This window comes from Eutrigla gurnardus (genome assembly GCF_963514095.1).
Source record: "Eutrigla gurnardus genome assembly, chromosome: 20".
Classification (NCBI taxonomy): Eukaryota; Metazoa; Chordata; class Actinopteri; order Perciformes; family Triglidae; genus Eutrigla; species Eutrigla gurnardus.
This window is the reverse complement of record NC_139931.1, coordinates 1,147,053-1,164,795: the sequence shown is the minus strand read 5'-3', so window position 1 is coordinate 1,164,795 and position 17,743 is coordinate 1,147,053. Positions and strand designations below refer to the sequence as shown.

Genomic DNA, 17,743 nt, shown 5'->3' with positions numbered 1-17,743 from the left:
TAAAAAGTGATTTTATTTATTGGTTTGCCCTCCATCCTCTGATGTGACGGTGTGGATGGAGGTTAACGGTCCTCTACGGCTCCATAAATCTCTCTCTCTTAATATCGCTGAACCACGACGACCTATTTCAAGGATTCAATCAAATCTGTGGTTTCTTATCATGAGATAGTTTCTGATTTATATGCTGATATTTTGCGAATAGAATATAGAATAAAAATGTGTTTTTTATGCTGAATATTTATCAGGATAATCCATAGACCTTTCCCCTGGTAGAAAAGCCATTCCTGGGTAGTTGTGGCATTGTGGGAAATGTAGATGAATGCCACTAAACCTTAAAACTACAGAGCTGGAGCCAGAAGGGGATTAGCCTAGCTTAGCATAAAGACTGGAAGTGGGGGAAACGGCTAGCCTCACACTCACACTAAAGCTCACCATTTAACCTTGTATATCTTGTTTCTTTATTTTGTACCCAAATATAGGTGACGATTGTTTAATGTCCATACTTGATCCTCCAAATGAGAGTTGGTATCAATCTTTTCATCCAAGTCCGACGTCGCTGTGAAGCTGAATATCATCATTTAATATTTCGTATGTTGTTGGCGACCTGTTGAATGTAACTGGTGAGCAACAGAGATCAACAAAGGTCGTGGATTTCTTAATGCCCCCCTTTAAGCAAAGTGGTCATCATTGTTATTTTTAGAGCCGGCCTGGTTTTTTCCTGGTCCTGCTCCCGACCCGGCGTCGGCGGCTGTGACGTGGGCCCTCGGGGGCCACACTCTGCCCTGGCTCACGTGTTTACCTTCAGCATGGAGATGGGGAGGATGTGATATGCAACGAGCAGACAGCTCATGAATCACAGGGCGATAAAGAGCCATTAAGGGCCTAAAGGACGAGGCCGCGGACGTTTCTAGAGACTCTCTTGAATGATAGTCCTTCAAGGATCTGGGAAGAGAACGTTCACTGTGCAAACTGGACTTGAATTGCCTGGAAATGGCTTGAAATAGTTATTTTTGTACACAGTTTGTACTCGCCAACATTATGATGTCACATCTTTGACCTTTTCACTTTAATTGAGTCGTCTCTCGAAATGTCGATTCCTCACTTCCCACCTGCTCATTTATGTGAAGTTATTGTAGAAAAGTAAGACTCCAGCTGTCACTTCATCAGTGATGTAATAATAATAATAATAATGTTAATGATCCGTTTTGTCATCAGCCAACGAGTGCCACGGCAGAACAAAGACAGGTCAGCCCACGGAGGCAGCCGATGTTGCTCTGAGGAAACCTACCACCAACAAACCGGTAAGCCAGAACCTTCTTACCCCCCATGCTGCTGGGTAATCAAACGGGTCTGAGCTCATAACATCACCCAGAGGGGCTCGGTGAACGTGATTGAGCTGTATTCGCCGTATTTTCACATCGGCTGGTTTACTAAAGCGGTAAGAGCCCTGTAAGACAGAAGGAACTACATAATGAAGACAATTAAGAAAGCCTCCACATCACATATTTATCTTCACGCCTGCATAGTTAATGGTTTCACATCACATGTGCGTCTTATCTTATGCAGCATCTTATCAGTCATATCGGAGGAAGTGTTTCCGTATGCCGTATTTCATTTTAAAGCCTTTATATGCCGATGACGTGCCGGTATCACCGTATAGGGCCTCATTTATTGATTAAATCAATTCCCTTCATTGATTTATGTAGTGCTGAAACAGAAAAGTCAATCATTTATGGCTCGACAGAAAATGAACGTTGATAATCTATCCTTTATGTCGTGTAAATGCCAGACATTCCCTGTTTACAGCTTCTCAAATTGAAAGACTCTTCACTGTTTTTAAATTGATTTTAGGTATGAAAGCAAACGGTCTCCGTGGACTCTGGCAACTTGGAATAGATTGTTATACTTTATAAATCATCATTTGAAAGTGGATTTTGATATCCACGTTCTACAATCTCTCTCCTCTCGTTGCTTTTCTTCCGTTGAAGCAACGCCTTCAGATCACAATCTGATATCAGAGTTTATGCGATGCAACGCCGCCGCGGTCTGTCCACTGAAAGCAGGGCCGCTCCCGCAGCTCCAATGGACCCGGGCCAACGTTGATTACATGCCAACCCACGTGACTAATTACAAGTCCGACGAGGGCACGCCGAGTCACGATCACACGGGCGAGTATAGATGGGCCGGCGGTCGGTGCCATATGTGCAGCTGGGATTTAGACTCCACTTGTCAGAGTTTGTCAGATATTTGGAAGGGGAGGCCGGCCAAGAGGGTAGGATCTCACGCTGGGAGTGCTGGGGCCACGGATTCCCAAGACCTGGGCTTGGATTGTGGCGGTCGGACCCGCCCGCCGCCGCCATGTTCTGTGCAGCCAAGGTGAGAAGGTTTGTTGTTGTTGTTTTTGTTCGAGCTGCCACGGCGATGTTGGACCTGAGCAGGTGGATGTTGTAAGAAGGTGTGGGGGGGGGGGCTGTGGCGATCACGTGTGTGCCGTCGTTCGATGCCGCTGCGTTTAATGCCTCGGGTGATCATGCTTTCACATGAAAGAGATGGCCGCCGCCGCCTGCACACACACTTCCTGTAAACACGAGCTGTTTTTTTTGTACAATGCCTTTTACACGCTGAATTTGTCTTCACTGATAAGCCGTTCCCTCTCACACACACACACACACACACACACACACACTCACGCTTCTACTAACACATAAACACACAATCAGAGAGGCTTCGTGTGATTGGCTGCCTGTATTCCCTCCTCTCTCACCTCCCCTCCGTGACCAGTTTCCCTCCCAATCGTAATTAGTCTTCTTAAAGATCATCATTCAACCATTTCCATCAAACCACCCCCCCACACACACACCCACCCCCACCACCGCTCCCTCCTCCCCTCTCTGGGGAGGGAGGCGTGGCTGGGATCATGTAAATAAATCCCCCTCCTCCTCCTCCTCCTCTTCTCCTTACTATTTCTTTCTCCCCATCCTCGCTTTTTTGCGCTCCAGCATCTCCATCCATGAGCTGCTTGCTGGCTTGGTGGTCTCTCTCTCTCCCTCCCTTTCTCTCTGCATGGATATGGTTGGGTGAGGGGTGGAGGTGAGGCTGGGTGTGGGTGGAGGGCTTAAAGTCCCTCGCAGGCAGCATCCATCTCCTCTGCAGCCTTCCACATTAAAAGTCGTGCGACAGTATCTTAACCCGAGGCTGGACTTCGTCATGCTCCCTCTGCCGCCACAGATTCCCCCTACCATCTCCCCTCCCCTCGCTCACCCATAGCTCCCCCTCCCCTTCCCCTTTTTGCAAGACAACTCCTCTCCACTCACTCCACAGCTTGTGAGACTGAAGGCAGCCTCGGTGCGTGGCGAGAGAGAGAGAGAGAGAGACAGAGTGAGGCTTTCCCAGAATAGAGAAGCAGGAGGTGGCGAGAGGGATGATGATGGAAGCCAGTTTTGACACTGAGGAGAGTTTTGACGATCCCTCCTGTCTCGCCCCGCAGCACCCCGGCTCCGTGTCGCCGGCCAAGAGGCAGATCAGGGAGGTCAAGGAGACCAAGATCACCGTGAGTACCCAGATCCTCCAACTTAACCCTCCTCCTCCTCCTCTTCTTTATCCGTCTCCATCCTCTGAGTCTCCTCATGTGCCTGAAATAAGTTCATTTTTACTATCATCTGTTGACACAGTCTTCAAGCTTTTCTGGTGTAGTAACATGGGGTTCCCTGCACATTAGTCTGAATGAAGAAGCTGCCCCGAGGAGTCTCCTAATCTTTTGTGTCTCGCTGAGTGACCGGGCTTCGATCCATAATATTGACTTGCTCTCCATCAGAGATGAATTCACACTTCTCTTTTGCAATTTTTTTAACCATATTGGGGGAAAAAGTCCCTCGTTCTTCCCTCGATGGGCTTCACATGTAAACTGCAGGGCAGTGCGGGTCACACAGCAGCGTTTGGGAAGTGAACACTTTGTGCACTAGACTACGAGGAACCCCCCCCTAATTTATTTGCTAATTGTAGTATTTAGGCTGCACAAGGAGGAATTTGCACATATACAAATGTCAAGTATGTTTGTCTAAAAGGTGCCCCGAGTGAGGCTGTGGTTATGTAATGGGTTCTAATGATGACTGTGGGGAGGGGGTTCTGTGGTTTTGGTGATGATGATGATGATGATGATGATGATGGTGGTGATGATGATGATGGTGGTGATGGCGAGGAGAAGACAGACACACAGAGGGGGTTTTGTGTCTTGCAGGGTCTGATTTTGCGCTCGGTGGGCTCGCTGACCTGCTGCAGCCACGGGAGCCGTCAGTCTGGCTATTGTGGGTGAAAAGAAAAAAAAAATCCACCAGACCTGCGTGAGATGCAGCAAGTCCAGTTTCCATGGTGACAAAAGCAATAGCACTGATTAATGGGTGTTGAAATGGAAAACACTGGAGAAGAGAAAGAGGTGGGGGGGAGGAGCCATTCAGAGATTCACTGGTTCTCTTCCTCTCTCTCTTTGCACGGCCTTTTCAAAGCGTTCACCACTCATAGATCTATTGTTGACTCTGTGACAATCATCTAGAGCTGATCGACATGAGAGCGTTATTCAAAAATCTAATTTCTTATTTAGTTCCTGATAAATTTCTGAAAATGCAGCCGGTAAATCGGGGGGAATCATGCATGAATATTAGATATTCCTGCTGCAGCTCACAAAGATAAAATGAAACATCACACGCAGGAGGCGATAGTGATCGACGGTGTGTTCTGGGTGACGTCAGTCCACACACGCACACACACACACACACACACACACACACACACAGAGAGAGGTGTCTTTTTGTTCGCCATGGACCGGTGCACCTCGCGTTACACAACCCCTCCACAGTTGTCATGGAGACGCACACATCCGTGACTGTTGTCGGGAGAGAACAGACCCCAGCAGGACGCCGAGGCTTGGAGATGCACTGTAACCTTGTTTTCACCTTCAGCCATGTGTGACCAGTGTCTCTTTTATTAAACGTAGACGTCCACCTGTGGTTTGACTTGTTGCTATGCTACCGTGTGTTTAGAGGGGGAGGGGGGAGATGGGGGGGGGGGTTCGTTAAAGAGTGTTATCTGGAAGCTTTTTGATTTGTCATTGAAGAAGAGCTGGAAGGAATGGAGTCTAGAGAGTGTTTTGTTATGTGAAGGTGTGTGTGTGTGTGTGTGTGTGTGTGTGGGGGGGGGGGGGTCTTTTACAGCAAAAGTAATTTGTCGCTTGGCAACAGCAGCAGAGCTTCCTACAGTCACATTTCTGCTCAAATATTCTGCTCCGAGAATGAAACGTGGGAGAGACGAAGCGTTTTTCGGGTCGTTTGTTCGACAGCCAAACAATTTATTTCCTGACGTGTCTGATTCTTCTCCCGCTGTGTCACGCTGTGTCGGTTTCTGTGTTCAAGCAAAGCAACAACAGAATAAGTGAATGAGTATTAAAAAAAGACAAATTAAAACTGAGTAATGAAACATCCGTAGCCGGGAGGCTGGATGCAGAACCCTCATGAGAGCTAATGTTTATGGATGTGACAGAGGACAAAACGCTCCAGTTCCACATCTGCACTCTGATGCAGCTTGTAGGTATCCGACATGCTGATCTCGTCAGCTCCTGTAGTGGAATTATGGCAGATGTAAAATCCATTGGTTTTAACAAAAATGTGCACATTTAGGAAGCCAAATAATAACTGCTTTAACTCAGGTTACATTTAAAACATGCTATGACACCTTTGGCCGGAGGGTTAATGTTTTCCGGTTTGAATTTCTTCAAATTCAGCACATTGATATCCGCCCACATGGACTGATTATAATCTGGTGGTCAAAAGTCAACGACCTCACAAATACACGTAAAATAGAAAAAACAGAGTAAATTTGACCTATTTAATTTCATTTTCATGCTTGTAGGAAATGTTCATTTGATATTTCATTTATCTGCATCATGCATCCCCTAATTCCTTTACTAAGCTGTTTAAGTGGCTATTTAAAAATGATACTCCCATTTAATGCTGTGCACACTTTGATTAATGTAAATGTACGTCCTTTAAGTTTAAATGTCTTCCATAATGTTTAGAAGTAGGTTTGTTTCCTGTGGGCTTTTGGTTTAAGCATCTCAGCCGGAGCCTCGTAAACTGGTGCTGGCCCATAAACAGGCAAGAGGCCGTATATATCACAAAGTGCAGTAAAAAATCCCAAATCCTGAGATGTTTATACTGCATCTCGAAAGAATGCACCATTGATTAATCCATGATTATATCAGCATTTCCCACCATATCGTAATGAGAAGAATTCTGTGTACGTGACCCGTTTCAACGCGGCGATAAGGCCGATGCAGCCTGCTGCAACAATCACACAGCCTCAGATCCCTCCCAGGGATTTATTACCTCCCGTGTAATAAAAGGTAATCTATATTAATATTTTATTCCTGGACCGGCGGCAGCTCGCTAAGCAGCCATAAAGGGAAGAAGTATGTTAGCCCGACAGCCAGTCTTCCAGATGAATGGCTCTCATTTGCTGCTGGATGTGAGCACTAGATAAACAACGGTCGTGATAGATGTGGAGCCGGTGTAATGGAAAATCTGGTGCCCGTGACAATCAGTGTGATCTCTGAGGCAGAAAATGAAACAAAGTGACTGATCGGCGTGCGGAGTAAATCACGCCGTGGTTGTCTTTTACATCGTGGAGTGTTAATGCGACTCTTCATTACGATGTTTTTTTGGTGATTATATAACGGAGGAAGATTGTTGCTCATCTGTATATTGGAGATGCGTTTTATGGCAAAAATTAGCCCCGATTTATTATGAAGGGTCCCACAATGAGACTGTGATCTTGAAGAGAATCGTCACCATCTTTTTGCCTCTTTCAGCTTCTTGTTTCGGTTTCTTCAGCTACATTCCGATCCGTCGAGTTTCACTACTTTCATCAACTCCAGCGTAAGAAAGTTGCTGCTCAATAAGCCAAGATGTCCGTTTGGTTTCTGTGTCTCGGACTAAGTCATATTTTTGTATTAGAGTTGGGGGGCGATGAATGCTAATGTTCCAGCGCGTCTCTTTGCTACGGTTGGGTTAGGGTGAGGTTTGTTGTTGTAAATGACCTTTCCTCTTCACCCTCGGGTGTTTGTTGTCTTCCCGGTTTGTTACCGAGTTAATGATAGAAGGACCTGGATGTGTAAATTAGCGGCTGGTTGCTAACAAGCTCGCCATGTGAGCTTCACGAGGTGATGATGTCACCGTGATACTGGCTCATTTTAACAACTCTACGAGTCAGCGTTTCTTTTGAAGCGATTGTGTTAAATGTGTTGGGTCACATGACCCACACATTTCCAGCGTGACCGCTGCACCGAAGCGTCTTCGCCAGCTGATGCCGCCGCGTTGTTCGGACCGTTTGAAATTGTTCCCGTTGCACCTTTTTTTATTAACAGAAGTGAGCCAGCTGGTGTGTGTGTGTGTGTGTATGAGAGAGAGAGAGAGAGAGAGTAAACATTGTGACTCAGTGTGTGTGTGTGTGTGTGTGTGTTTTGCCGGTGAAGCTTCCTGTCTGGATGCCCGTGTGTGTAGTTTGCAGCAGCAGTGGCTGACGACCACAGAGGGTATCTGGCTCTTCCAGGAGGGGGGGGAGGGGTGGGGGGGCACAGATGGTGAACATTACATAATTGCAGCCCTGAGAGTAACTGAAGACGCCGTGGACCACGGAGGCTGTATTCAGGCCGAGTGTGTGTTTATCTGCAGCGCAACGTATTGTCAAGTGTTTAAAAAGTTAGTTTTATTCACGCAGGCCCCTCTCTCTCTCTCTCTCTCTCTCTCTCTCTCTCTCTCTCTCTCTCTCTCTCTCTCTCTCTCTCTCTGTCTCTCTCTCTCTTTCTCTCTCTTTCTCTCTCTCTCGCTCACCTTGTGGACGGCCAACATTTGTATGTTTCCTCATGTCTGACCTTTTTCTTCTCTTCTGCGTGATCTAACTGCAGAGGTGGAGGACACGCTGATGTAGACGCAGCAGGAAGGATGGATGGATGGATGGATGGATGGATGGATGGAGGAAGGATAGATAGATAGATAGATAGATAGATAGATAGATAGATAGATAGACAGACAGACAGACAGACAGACAGACAGACAGACAGACAGACAGACAGACAGGTCCGTTTCCCTCTTAAAGACATCTCTTTATCTTTTCTCCTCTCGTTTCTGACTTCTGATTTATTAACATGTATTGTATTTCCCAGTCGTGTTGCTGTGTTGATGCGTCGTCGTTGACATGCCTGCATCTCTTCGTCTTCCTCCTCTTCTTCAGATCAACTGTGTGACGTTCCCTCTCCCTGGAGAAGGTCCGGAGCAGCAGCTCCTGAAGCCCAACGAATGGAGCTACTGCGATCACTTCTGGGTGAGTTTTGCTGAAACAGAGAAACTGCAGAGAGAATAAAGCTCTTGGATCGATGTAAACATGACGTTTCTGAACATCGAAGCTTTTAACCGTTGTCCTACATGATGGATCTGTTTGGTCCCATCACAAAAAGCTTCCTGTCAACAACATTTTGTTGAACGAATCATTCGTTAAGTGCCGTTAAAAGCATCGAATCAGGACTGAAAACAGCAAATGGATCCGATTTCCTTCTCGTTTGTTTGGCTTTCACGTCGTAAGAATCGATCCGGCTCCTCTACAAACACGGTGATCGTCCTGCTCCAGATGTCTCCCCAGTGACGGCGGGATCACGTTCCCTACATTTCCATCCAAAACTAGATTTGGATCGGCCTGATGACTGAAACCCGAAGCCTGTTTCCTCCTCCTTTATTGCTGCTTGTTTGTTTGCTGTTGGGATGTTTGAGTGTGTCACACACACACACACACACACACACACATATACACACTCACACACACACACATATACACACACACACACATATACACACACAGACACACCGACGCATGTCCTCCTTGACATGCGAGTGTGAGTCACACATATTCACAAACCTACACTCTCAAACATGTGACTGGACGCTGCCTGAACTCTGCTTGTTTATCACTCCACTGCTGTTCTTCCTCCTCCTCCTCCTCCTCCTCCTCCTCCTCATCATCATCATCATCATCATCAGACCGACAAGAAAGACCCCCAAGGGACCACCTCGGTGGCGGGTTTCGAGGTCCTCCTGCAGAAGCAGCTGAAGGGCAAACAGATGCAGAAGGAGATGTCTGAGTTTATCCATGAGAGGTAAAAGAAAAAGTGTTTAATTTCACCGTTATTACAACAAAACCAGACGACCAGTTACAGTGAATGAGTGAAGGAGAACGTGGGATGCTGGAGGAGCTTCTGTCGGAGCAGAAGTGTGTTCCATGAAACAAACTCAAATAAACACGATGACATTATGTTCCACTTTAATCTGATTTAACAACAGCAACAACATCTTTAACCTTCGCTTCTCGGCCAAGTTTAGTCAGTTAGTAAAATGTAAATGGGATGTCAGTATTTCCATTTTATGGTTCTTTAACCGTCATTTAAATGGAGTGCAGTAAAGGTTTATAGTCACGTTGCAGGTTCAGATTAAAGATGCATCATATATAATGGGCTTATGAAATATGATGCATTTCTTATAATAGATTTAACTACCCAACATTATAGCATTCAAGTAATCAATACTGAGGTATTACTGCTTTCACTGGAGTAAAGGATCTGAATACTTTTCTCCACCGCTTCATATTACATTTCATAAACATAAACATAAACATAAGGTTTAGATTTCTTTTAAAAAACTGGTTCTTTATGATCAAAATAACCAAAATCAACTGGAGCTCAAAGTTCTACCTTCATGCATTTTTTATTTTTTATTATATACATATATATTAAGTATTTGGGTGTTTTTATAAACAAGACAAATGAAATCATAATTGTGTTTTTCAGTTTAACGTCACGACAATTGATTAATTTACTTATTTTGCTTAATTTTTTTCTGTCCTTGTTCTTATTATTATTGTTAAAAGAATTCTTCCGTAAACGAATAAATTCACCCAAGGAGGAGATCGGAGACATAAGTAAAGTCGACGTCTGACTTTAATCTTGTACAAGAGGAGCAGTTACAGTGCAACAACGTGTGAGGATGCTACAGAGGAAGTGCTCCAATCATTGTTGTGACTTGAGTCTTTTAAAGGAACAGGAGATAACGCGTCACTGAAAACATGTAATACAAGACATCACGTGCACAGGGCCCCTGATAACGGTTAGCTGTTCTGCAGGATAGCTTTAGGCCCTGTTTAGGTCATCAGTGGAAATACTAAAGTCATTAAAACACTAAAATCATGTGGTTATACAAAATTCTTATAACAATTATAATTAAATATGTGTTATGTATTATTATGTATAAATTAACAAGCTGTGTGAAATGTTCTCAACGGTTGTTATTGTGCTTTTCTAATGGATCAGCAGGGATCCGACCTTTTGTCTGAACGCCGCGTTAATAACGCTTTGACTCGGTAATTAAAACGGCTTTCGATCTCCACGGACTTCACAGGAAATGAGTCAGAAACAGGATGTCAATAAACCAAGTGAATAATTAGGAGAAACCTTAAAAACAACCTCTACATCCGATCTCACGTCTCTGTTCATCCTGCGTTGTTCTGCCTGCTCTCCGGTCCGAGTCGTGGGAAGTTAATTAGCTTCTTCTTCTCCTCCGAGCGCATCGCTGTAAAGCATTTCTACCACCTTGTTAAATCTCTCCCTGTCGCCTCCCGTGAACCAGCTTCTTTTAATACATCTCTGTCTTTGTGTTTCAGGATCAAGATTGAAGAAGAATACGCCAAGAACCTCTCCAAGCTGTCTCTGAGCCCCCTGGCAGCTCAGGAGGAAGGGTGAGAGCAGAGCAATCACAGAGCCTTCTCTATAAATAGAAGCTTTTTAAATAGAATCACTTTTCAGTCAGATCTTCCAAAAATAAAAAAAACTCAAAAATCAGTGAGAGCCTTGGGCTGCAGAGAGAGGAGGTTTTTGTTTTCTTTCCAGCTCGTTTAGAGAAGAAAATTAGTTTTGACCATAAAAATGAAACTAATCCACATCAGAGAGGTCGTAAACAAAGCTAGCAGGTTCATCCGACGAATGAAATGAAGGCCTTTTCAAAATAAAGGCTGCTTGTTAACAAGGGTATTATAACCAGTGGTGGAAGTATTGAGATCTCTATTATGAAGTCAAAGTCTGAATTCAAAGTTTATTAGCAGCAAAATGTACTTTAAAGTGTCAAAAGTAAAAGTACTGAATATGTAGTCTTCTTTTTTTTATTTTGTTTTTATTTTTTATAATTGGATTGATGTGAGATTGAATCTGTTCTCAGGACTCTTGGAGAAGCCTGGACTCAGCTGAAGAAGAGTCTTCACGATGAAGCTGAAGTTCACCTGAAGTTCTCCAACAAGGTAAACATCTGCACTTATGCTCTTATTGTTGAATATCACATAGAGCCCATTCATTGATATACTGGCATCGATATGTATCTGTTATCTGATTTCAGCTTCTTTTCTCTGTCATATATTATACTAAAGTAATAAATCTTTGGGTTTCTGATTGATGGTTAAAGGCTGGTTTGGATAAAGCAAGGAATATAAGGAATCCCTCTTCATGTCTGCTTTATTATAACAGTGTTTTAGAATCAAAATGATCAATCCATTTGAAAAGATTTTAGGTGTAAAAACAACAACAAACAAATGCCTCATTTTCAATCAAGTGCAGTTGATGGGACTACTTCCTGTGGCGGCGGCGGCGGCGGCGGCTTGTTTACCTCGACCTTGTCACAGCTGACCAAAGTAAACGATGATGCAGAAACGGCCTCAGATGCAGCCTGAAATAAACGCAGAGATGCAGCCCTCTGTTGTCTAATTAATTAGTTAGGTGGTCTGATGAGCACCGCCCCCCCCTAAACCTCCTCGCTCTGACACCCCCACGCCTCATTAGAAGTCTAATCAAACACGTAGAAGCTCCTCGCTCATTTGATAATTTCATCTCTTTATCAATCTCTATATCATCTTATTGAACTTCTAAGGATTCCATAGGGAAACATATCGAAGAACGGTTCAGCCGAGTGACTTGTGTCTTTATTTCAGCTCCACACCGAGGTGGAGAAACCCTTGCTGACATTCAGAGGTGACAACTTCAAAAAGGACCTGAAGAAGTATGACCATCACATCGCCGACCTCAGGAAGCAGCTGGCGAGCCGCTACGCCAGCGTGGAGAAGGTACCGAGTCCGACACGCCGGCCGATTGATGTATTATCTCAGTAAACATTGTAAACATGAGTTTATGGTCTCAATCTCTAGTTTCAAGTCTTCTTCAATCCAGCATGATGTTCATTTAGTACATTATGGTCCCTTTAGAGTCCACCAGACCAGAAAGCAGGGGATGCTTTAGGGGGCGGGGCTTACCTGCTGATTGACAGGTCGCTACTATGCTACCAATGCTAGTTAGCTACTAAGACAACACTTAGCCGTAAAGTTGACCTTTAATTATAGAAGCTAACTTTATTAGCAGCGTCACACCAGAATCCACATGGATCCAGATCCAGTAAGAGTACTGCTCTGCCGCTTTGTGTTCATCAGATCCACCCGTCGCTCCTCCGCAGTCCAAATATGGCCACTTCCTTCACTGGTTGCAAAAAATCCATCGTGTTTTCTTTCTGCTGTTGAGAGATTTTCTCGGCATCGTTGCTGTCGTTACCGTTTTACCTTTCGAACACTCTTACACCGAGACCTTCAGAGAGATCCTCAGTAAAGAATGAGAGGAAAGACTCGATGATACGGATTAAGAGAAAGATTAAAAGATCGGCGCGCGGACGCCAGTAGCTAACGTGAAAAGGACGCAACGCCTGTAATAGATGTAGGTACAGTAAATCTGAGGATTAGGCTGAATGACTCATTGTGTCTCCGTTCACACATCCTGCTAAGTGTGTGTGTGTGTATGTGTGTGTGTGTGTGTGTGTGTGTGTGTGTGTGTGTGTGTGTGTGTGTGTGTGTGTGTGTGTGTGTGTGTGTGTGTCTGTGTGTCTGTGTGTCTGTGTGTGTGTGTCTGTGTGTGTAGGCCCGTAAAGCCCTAGCAGACCGGCAGAAGGATCTGGAGGTGAAGACCCAGCAGCTGGAGATCAAACTCAGCAACAAAACTGAGGAGGACATCAAGAAGGCCCGGCGGAAATCCACACAAGCAGGTCAGAGGTCACGGAGTCAGGGCGATGAATAACAGCGGCCATGTTTGGAGTTCTTTTGAGCTGAACGTCTCCTCGCGCCTTTTAAGTCTCTAGCTGAGTTTTTCTTTGTGTCGCTTTCAAGGTGAAGAAGATATTGCAGATTAAAGTAACCATGTCGTTTTACTTAACTTTGTTTACCCTTAAAGAATCATTTTATAATTTATGAAAATCAGTTTGTGAAAATCAGATGGGCTTTCTTTCTTGCTGACGACTGATAACACTCTCTCAGTTAGCTTAGCATAATAAGGGGAAACCTAACACTCTCTGTTTAATCTGCACACAAAAAATGTAAAAATAACAATTCACTTTGATGTGCTGGACTCTTTACGTTATGTGATTCACCCTAAACTGCAAAGTACAACCAAATTATATTCACATCACTATAAACATGCATTTACACAAACGTGTTATTTGCACCTTTTTGTTATTACAAAAACAGAATCCTTCATTTAAAGGATTGACGCGACCCTTTACTGATGTGTTCTTGCAGGTGATTTAAAACAATTTGGCTTTGCATTCTTTAATTGGTTTAAATGGTAGAAAGTAGAAGTACTAATGAGAAATAATGGTGTTGTAATGATTCTGCTCAGGCTTCGGCAGAGAGAGAAGCTCTGCAGGAAACAGTAGATTAGTCACAGACGGCGGCACTAATCAGCGGCTCTCGTAGTTGATGTAGAAGGATGTCAGCCTTTGTGTCGGTGATCAACGCCGCCGCCTCGAGGTCGGACCGAATGTCATTAAGCATCACAACACACTCGCTGCCGACTCCGGGGATGTTTCTACCTTCGCCAAGGGAATATTGATGCGCTTTGGTGTTTTTACTACCTGACACCTCTTCCTGTTTTAGGATCTAGAGACCTGAAATACCCCTAATAACCTGAAGGAAGAACATCTCATTTAAATCTGAGTGAAAGATATTTTCATTCTATTTGAAAAGAACAGCTACACAAGAAGTTAGACTTTAACTCATCCAACAGTCTTCATAGCTTAATTTGTAGTGAATAAACAGCCATTATAACAATGTCCACATTGGATGATTGGTCTTTGAGAATCATTGAGATGTGATATGTGAGCGCCCTCTGCTGGTCTCTAAAGGTTTTGCTCTACATGTGATCCACAGACTATACTGTATACCACTAATAACAAATACGCACAGCTGGTAAAAAAAGGATGATTTCAAATGATTGGAGACAAAGAAACGTCCTTGTAAATGTTGGTTGATGTTTCCATGTGGACTGACAGCGGACCTTTGTTGACCTCTGACCTCTCTGTTGTCCAGGAGATGACCTGATGCGCTGCGTTGATCTGTACAACCAAACCCAGTGCAAGTGGTTTGAAGAGATGGTCACCACCAGCATGGTGAGAGAATATTAATACTTATGTTTTTCTTTCACAGTATTGTTTTTCCAGCTTCATTCTTCATGATTTTCATGAGAAACATTTAGAAGAAGAATTCTGAATTGACGAGGAAACAAATACAATAATTTCTTTTGGCTTTCAGAGGCCTCCGCTGTAAAATGTGATTAATTACAGTGGGAAAAATACATTTATGAATATCCAAAATATCATAATGCAGGAAACATTTTGTGTGATAACACTTTATGATAATTATAACCTCCGGTTCTGAAAGTGAAGCTAAAGTTGGATTGCCTTTAAACTGTCATTCTCTCTGCTGACCACCAGGGGGCGACTCCTCTCTGGTTGTATAGAAGTCTATGAGAAAATGGTCCTACTTCTCTCTTGATGTATTATCTCAGTAAACATTGTTAACATGAGTTTATGGTCTCAATCTCTAGTTTCAAGTCTTCTTCAATCCAGCATGATGTTCATTTAGTACATTATGGTCCATTTAGAGTATTTCTGACAAGGAACATTTGTCTTCTCACCACTTTCAGGAGCTGGAGAAACTGGAGGTGGAACGCGTCGAGTGGATCCAGCAGCATCTACGCCAGTACACGACTCTGCGACACGAGACGGACATGTTCAACCAGAGCGTGAGTTTGAGCTCCTTTCCTCCTGTGTTTGTCCAAGCCGATACTGAAGGTAGGGGGTTTATGAAAAACAGAGGTTTCTAGTCTCACACAGGAGCAAACCATTATTAGATGTGCTCAGTGAATGCAAATGGGCTTTGGCAGATTTGTGCACCACTTGTGCGTGAGCGTGGACGTTTTTGACAGACAGAGCCCTCCAGTCGGCGTTTTCCTCCCGTCAGCCTCTCATCAAACACTCTCGCTGTCATCGCTCTGTGCCTCTGAGAAACTAGTCCTCCGAGAGCTCGTTGAGGACTCTCTCTGCCGTGTCTTGTCAGCGCTGTGCCAGGCTGACAAGACAAACTCCTCAAGAGGCGATACAAATACCAGTGATAGTAGCTACCAAATAGTGAGAATAATAATGATAGTTTTATATCTACTCAGTCAGTAGAATTGGTGCCCCCACTGAGGCTAAGTCCTCACTGCAATGAGCAGTTGCATGGGTTCAAATCCAGCCGACGGCCCTTTCACTCTCACACGGTGTTATCTGAGTAGGCAATAGGGCTATAAAATAACTTAAAAAAAAGGTTATGCCCAAGAAGGGGCACTGGAGAGCTCAGTCGGTAGAATTGGTGCCCCCACTGAGGCTGAAGTCCTCACTGCAACGAGCCCAATTTTATAAACACACTTTGTCTGGATGGTACAGTCCCACAGATATAATGATAGAGTGCTGAAGAGGAGGAGGTCATCGATGAAGGTAGAGGTGAAGGTGGCATGTAAAGCGGGAGAAGAGGAAATCCACACCAACGACTATAGTTTTGGATTTCCATCCATCCATCCATTGTCTACCGCTTATCCTGTATGCAGGGTCGCGGGGAGTTTTGGATTTCTATTTCGTAAAATTTAAAATTAAATTAAAAAATTTAAAATTTCGGAAAATTTAAAATTTAAAAATTGTGCGTCTGTAGATGGTGGAGCCGGTGGACCAGCTGCTGCAGAACGTGGATCCGGCCAAAGACCGGGAGCTGTGGGTGAAGGAGAACAACACCGGCGAGGTCCGACCCGTGGATATGGACATATAGACTCAACCTGACCTTGAGATCAGCCATTGGGTCTCGAAGTATTAACAGCACATCACAACAGAACCCCCTTCTGATAACACTGATCCAGGGACAGTGCATGTTCAGACTACGGAGGTCTGACTGGAATAACGGGAGGAAAAAGATTCAGCCAGGAAACAGTCGTGGATCAAAGTACCAGCATGTTCCTTTTTTAATCCCCCCGCCCCCATCATAATCAACATTAGCTTATTGAATGCCATTTAAAACCTATTCTGCTGTTTACCTGTTGTAAAGTCGACACCATTAGAAAAAAAAATATATGTATTTTGAATCGTTAAGTTTAGCTTCGATCTACACTTTTCACAGTTGTGAGTGAACCAAACAAAATTAAAATAAAAAAGTCTAATTGTTGATATTAACATTTATTTTAGATACGGATATTGAAGCATATCGAGATATTAGACCGAATATGATATATTTTCATATTTTTGCTGGTTACATTTTTTTGGGTGGAAATGCATGTTTTGAATATCTTGCTTTTTTTTCTGTATATGGAGAGCTGCACAATCTGTGGAACCATGATGGTTGTTTTTTGTTTTTGGGGGTATTCTGCATCTTGTAAGGGACAGCATTTAGGAGCTTTCTCACACACAAAAAAACACAAAACGTCAAAATCAGATTTAGACCCGGGTCTATTTTTTGGATCAGTCCGGAGGAAAAAGGTGGTCCAAGTTACACTGAAACACCTTTTAGTGCCTAACGGTTATATACCTGGAATGTCCTTGACATACTCTACTGCATCAGTGTACATTTGTACATACAGGCTTTGACGTATTTTGCTGTCAGATGTTTTAAAAAGCCCCTAAATGAAGGTGTTTGTACCGTACAACGTTGTTTGTTTTATTTTTTGGTAAATGTACAGAGAGTTATCTTTTACGGTGGCGTAAAAAAAAAAAAAAGTAAAATTCAACAAGCGAAAACTCTCCAGGACGTTATCGATCTAAATCCTGATGACTCAATGAAAACACATTTGATCGGAGAGACTGCATGAACAGTTATGTGTGTGTGTGTGTGGTTTTTTTTACATGTGCGTTTCTGTCCTTCGTCTTTTAACATTTTGTCGTGGTCCAACTGCTCTGGATTTAGTTGGGATTATTACCTTTCTGTGGCCGTTTTCTTTTCTTTTTTTAAATTGATCAAAAGCACGAAGCCAATCAGATAAAGATTAAAGTCGTAATCCTAATCCAAACTGCAGTGGACAAGAAAATAACTGCTATTAAAAAAAATAAATATATATATATATACACACGCGCTTGCCTGCCTTATTGACAGCGTTGACGATGCGTGCATTACATCACTTTTGTGTTAAATGAAGAAAAGTTTAAATAGCATATCTGTTGTAGGGGTTTTATCAGTGTGTGTGTGTGTGTGTGTGTGTGTGTGTGTGTGTGTGTGTGTGTGTGTGTGTGTGTGTGTGTGAGTGTGTGTGTGTGTGTGTGTCAATGTCGTGCAC

At 43.7% G+C, this 17,743-nt stretch overlaps 1 protein-coding gene across 2 annotated transcripts in view; it reads left to right on the top strand.

The window, feature by feature from the left end:
• gas7a (growth arrest-specific 7a) overlaps positions 1-17,195 on the top strand; it is a 23,030-nt gene extending 5,835 nt beyond the window's left edge. Inside the window, exons 4-14 of one of the 2 annotated variants that reach the window (XM_084037312.1) lie at positions 1,216-1,301; positions 3,488-3,550; positions 8,281-8,370; positions 9,081-9,196; positions 10,753-10,827; positions 11,304-11,382; positions 12,067-12,198; positions 13,037-13,160; positions 14,479-14,558; positions 15,095-15,193; positions 16,138-17,195. In XM_084037312.1, the coding sequence (XP_083893438.1) occupies positions 1,216-1,301; positions 3,488-3,550; positions 8,281-8,370; positions 9,081-9,196; positions 10,753-10,827; positions 11,304-11,382; positions 12,067-12,198; positions 13,037-13,160; positions 14,479-14,558; positions 15,095-15,193; positions 16,138-16,251 (1,058 nt within the window). In that variant the 3' untranslated portion in view covers positions 16,252-17,195. Of the gene's footprint in view, positions 1-1,215; positions 1,302-2,153; positions 2,377-3,487; positions 3,551-8,280; positions 8,371-9,080; positions 9,197-10,752; positions 10,828-11,303; positions 11,383-12,066; positions 12,199-13,036; positions 13,161-14,478; positions 14,559-15,094; positions 15,194-16,137 lie in introns of those variants that run through there. The other variant, XM_084037313.1, reaches the window with a different exon arrangement.
• Positions 17,196-17,743: the final 548 nt, after the last annotated feature.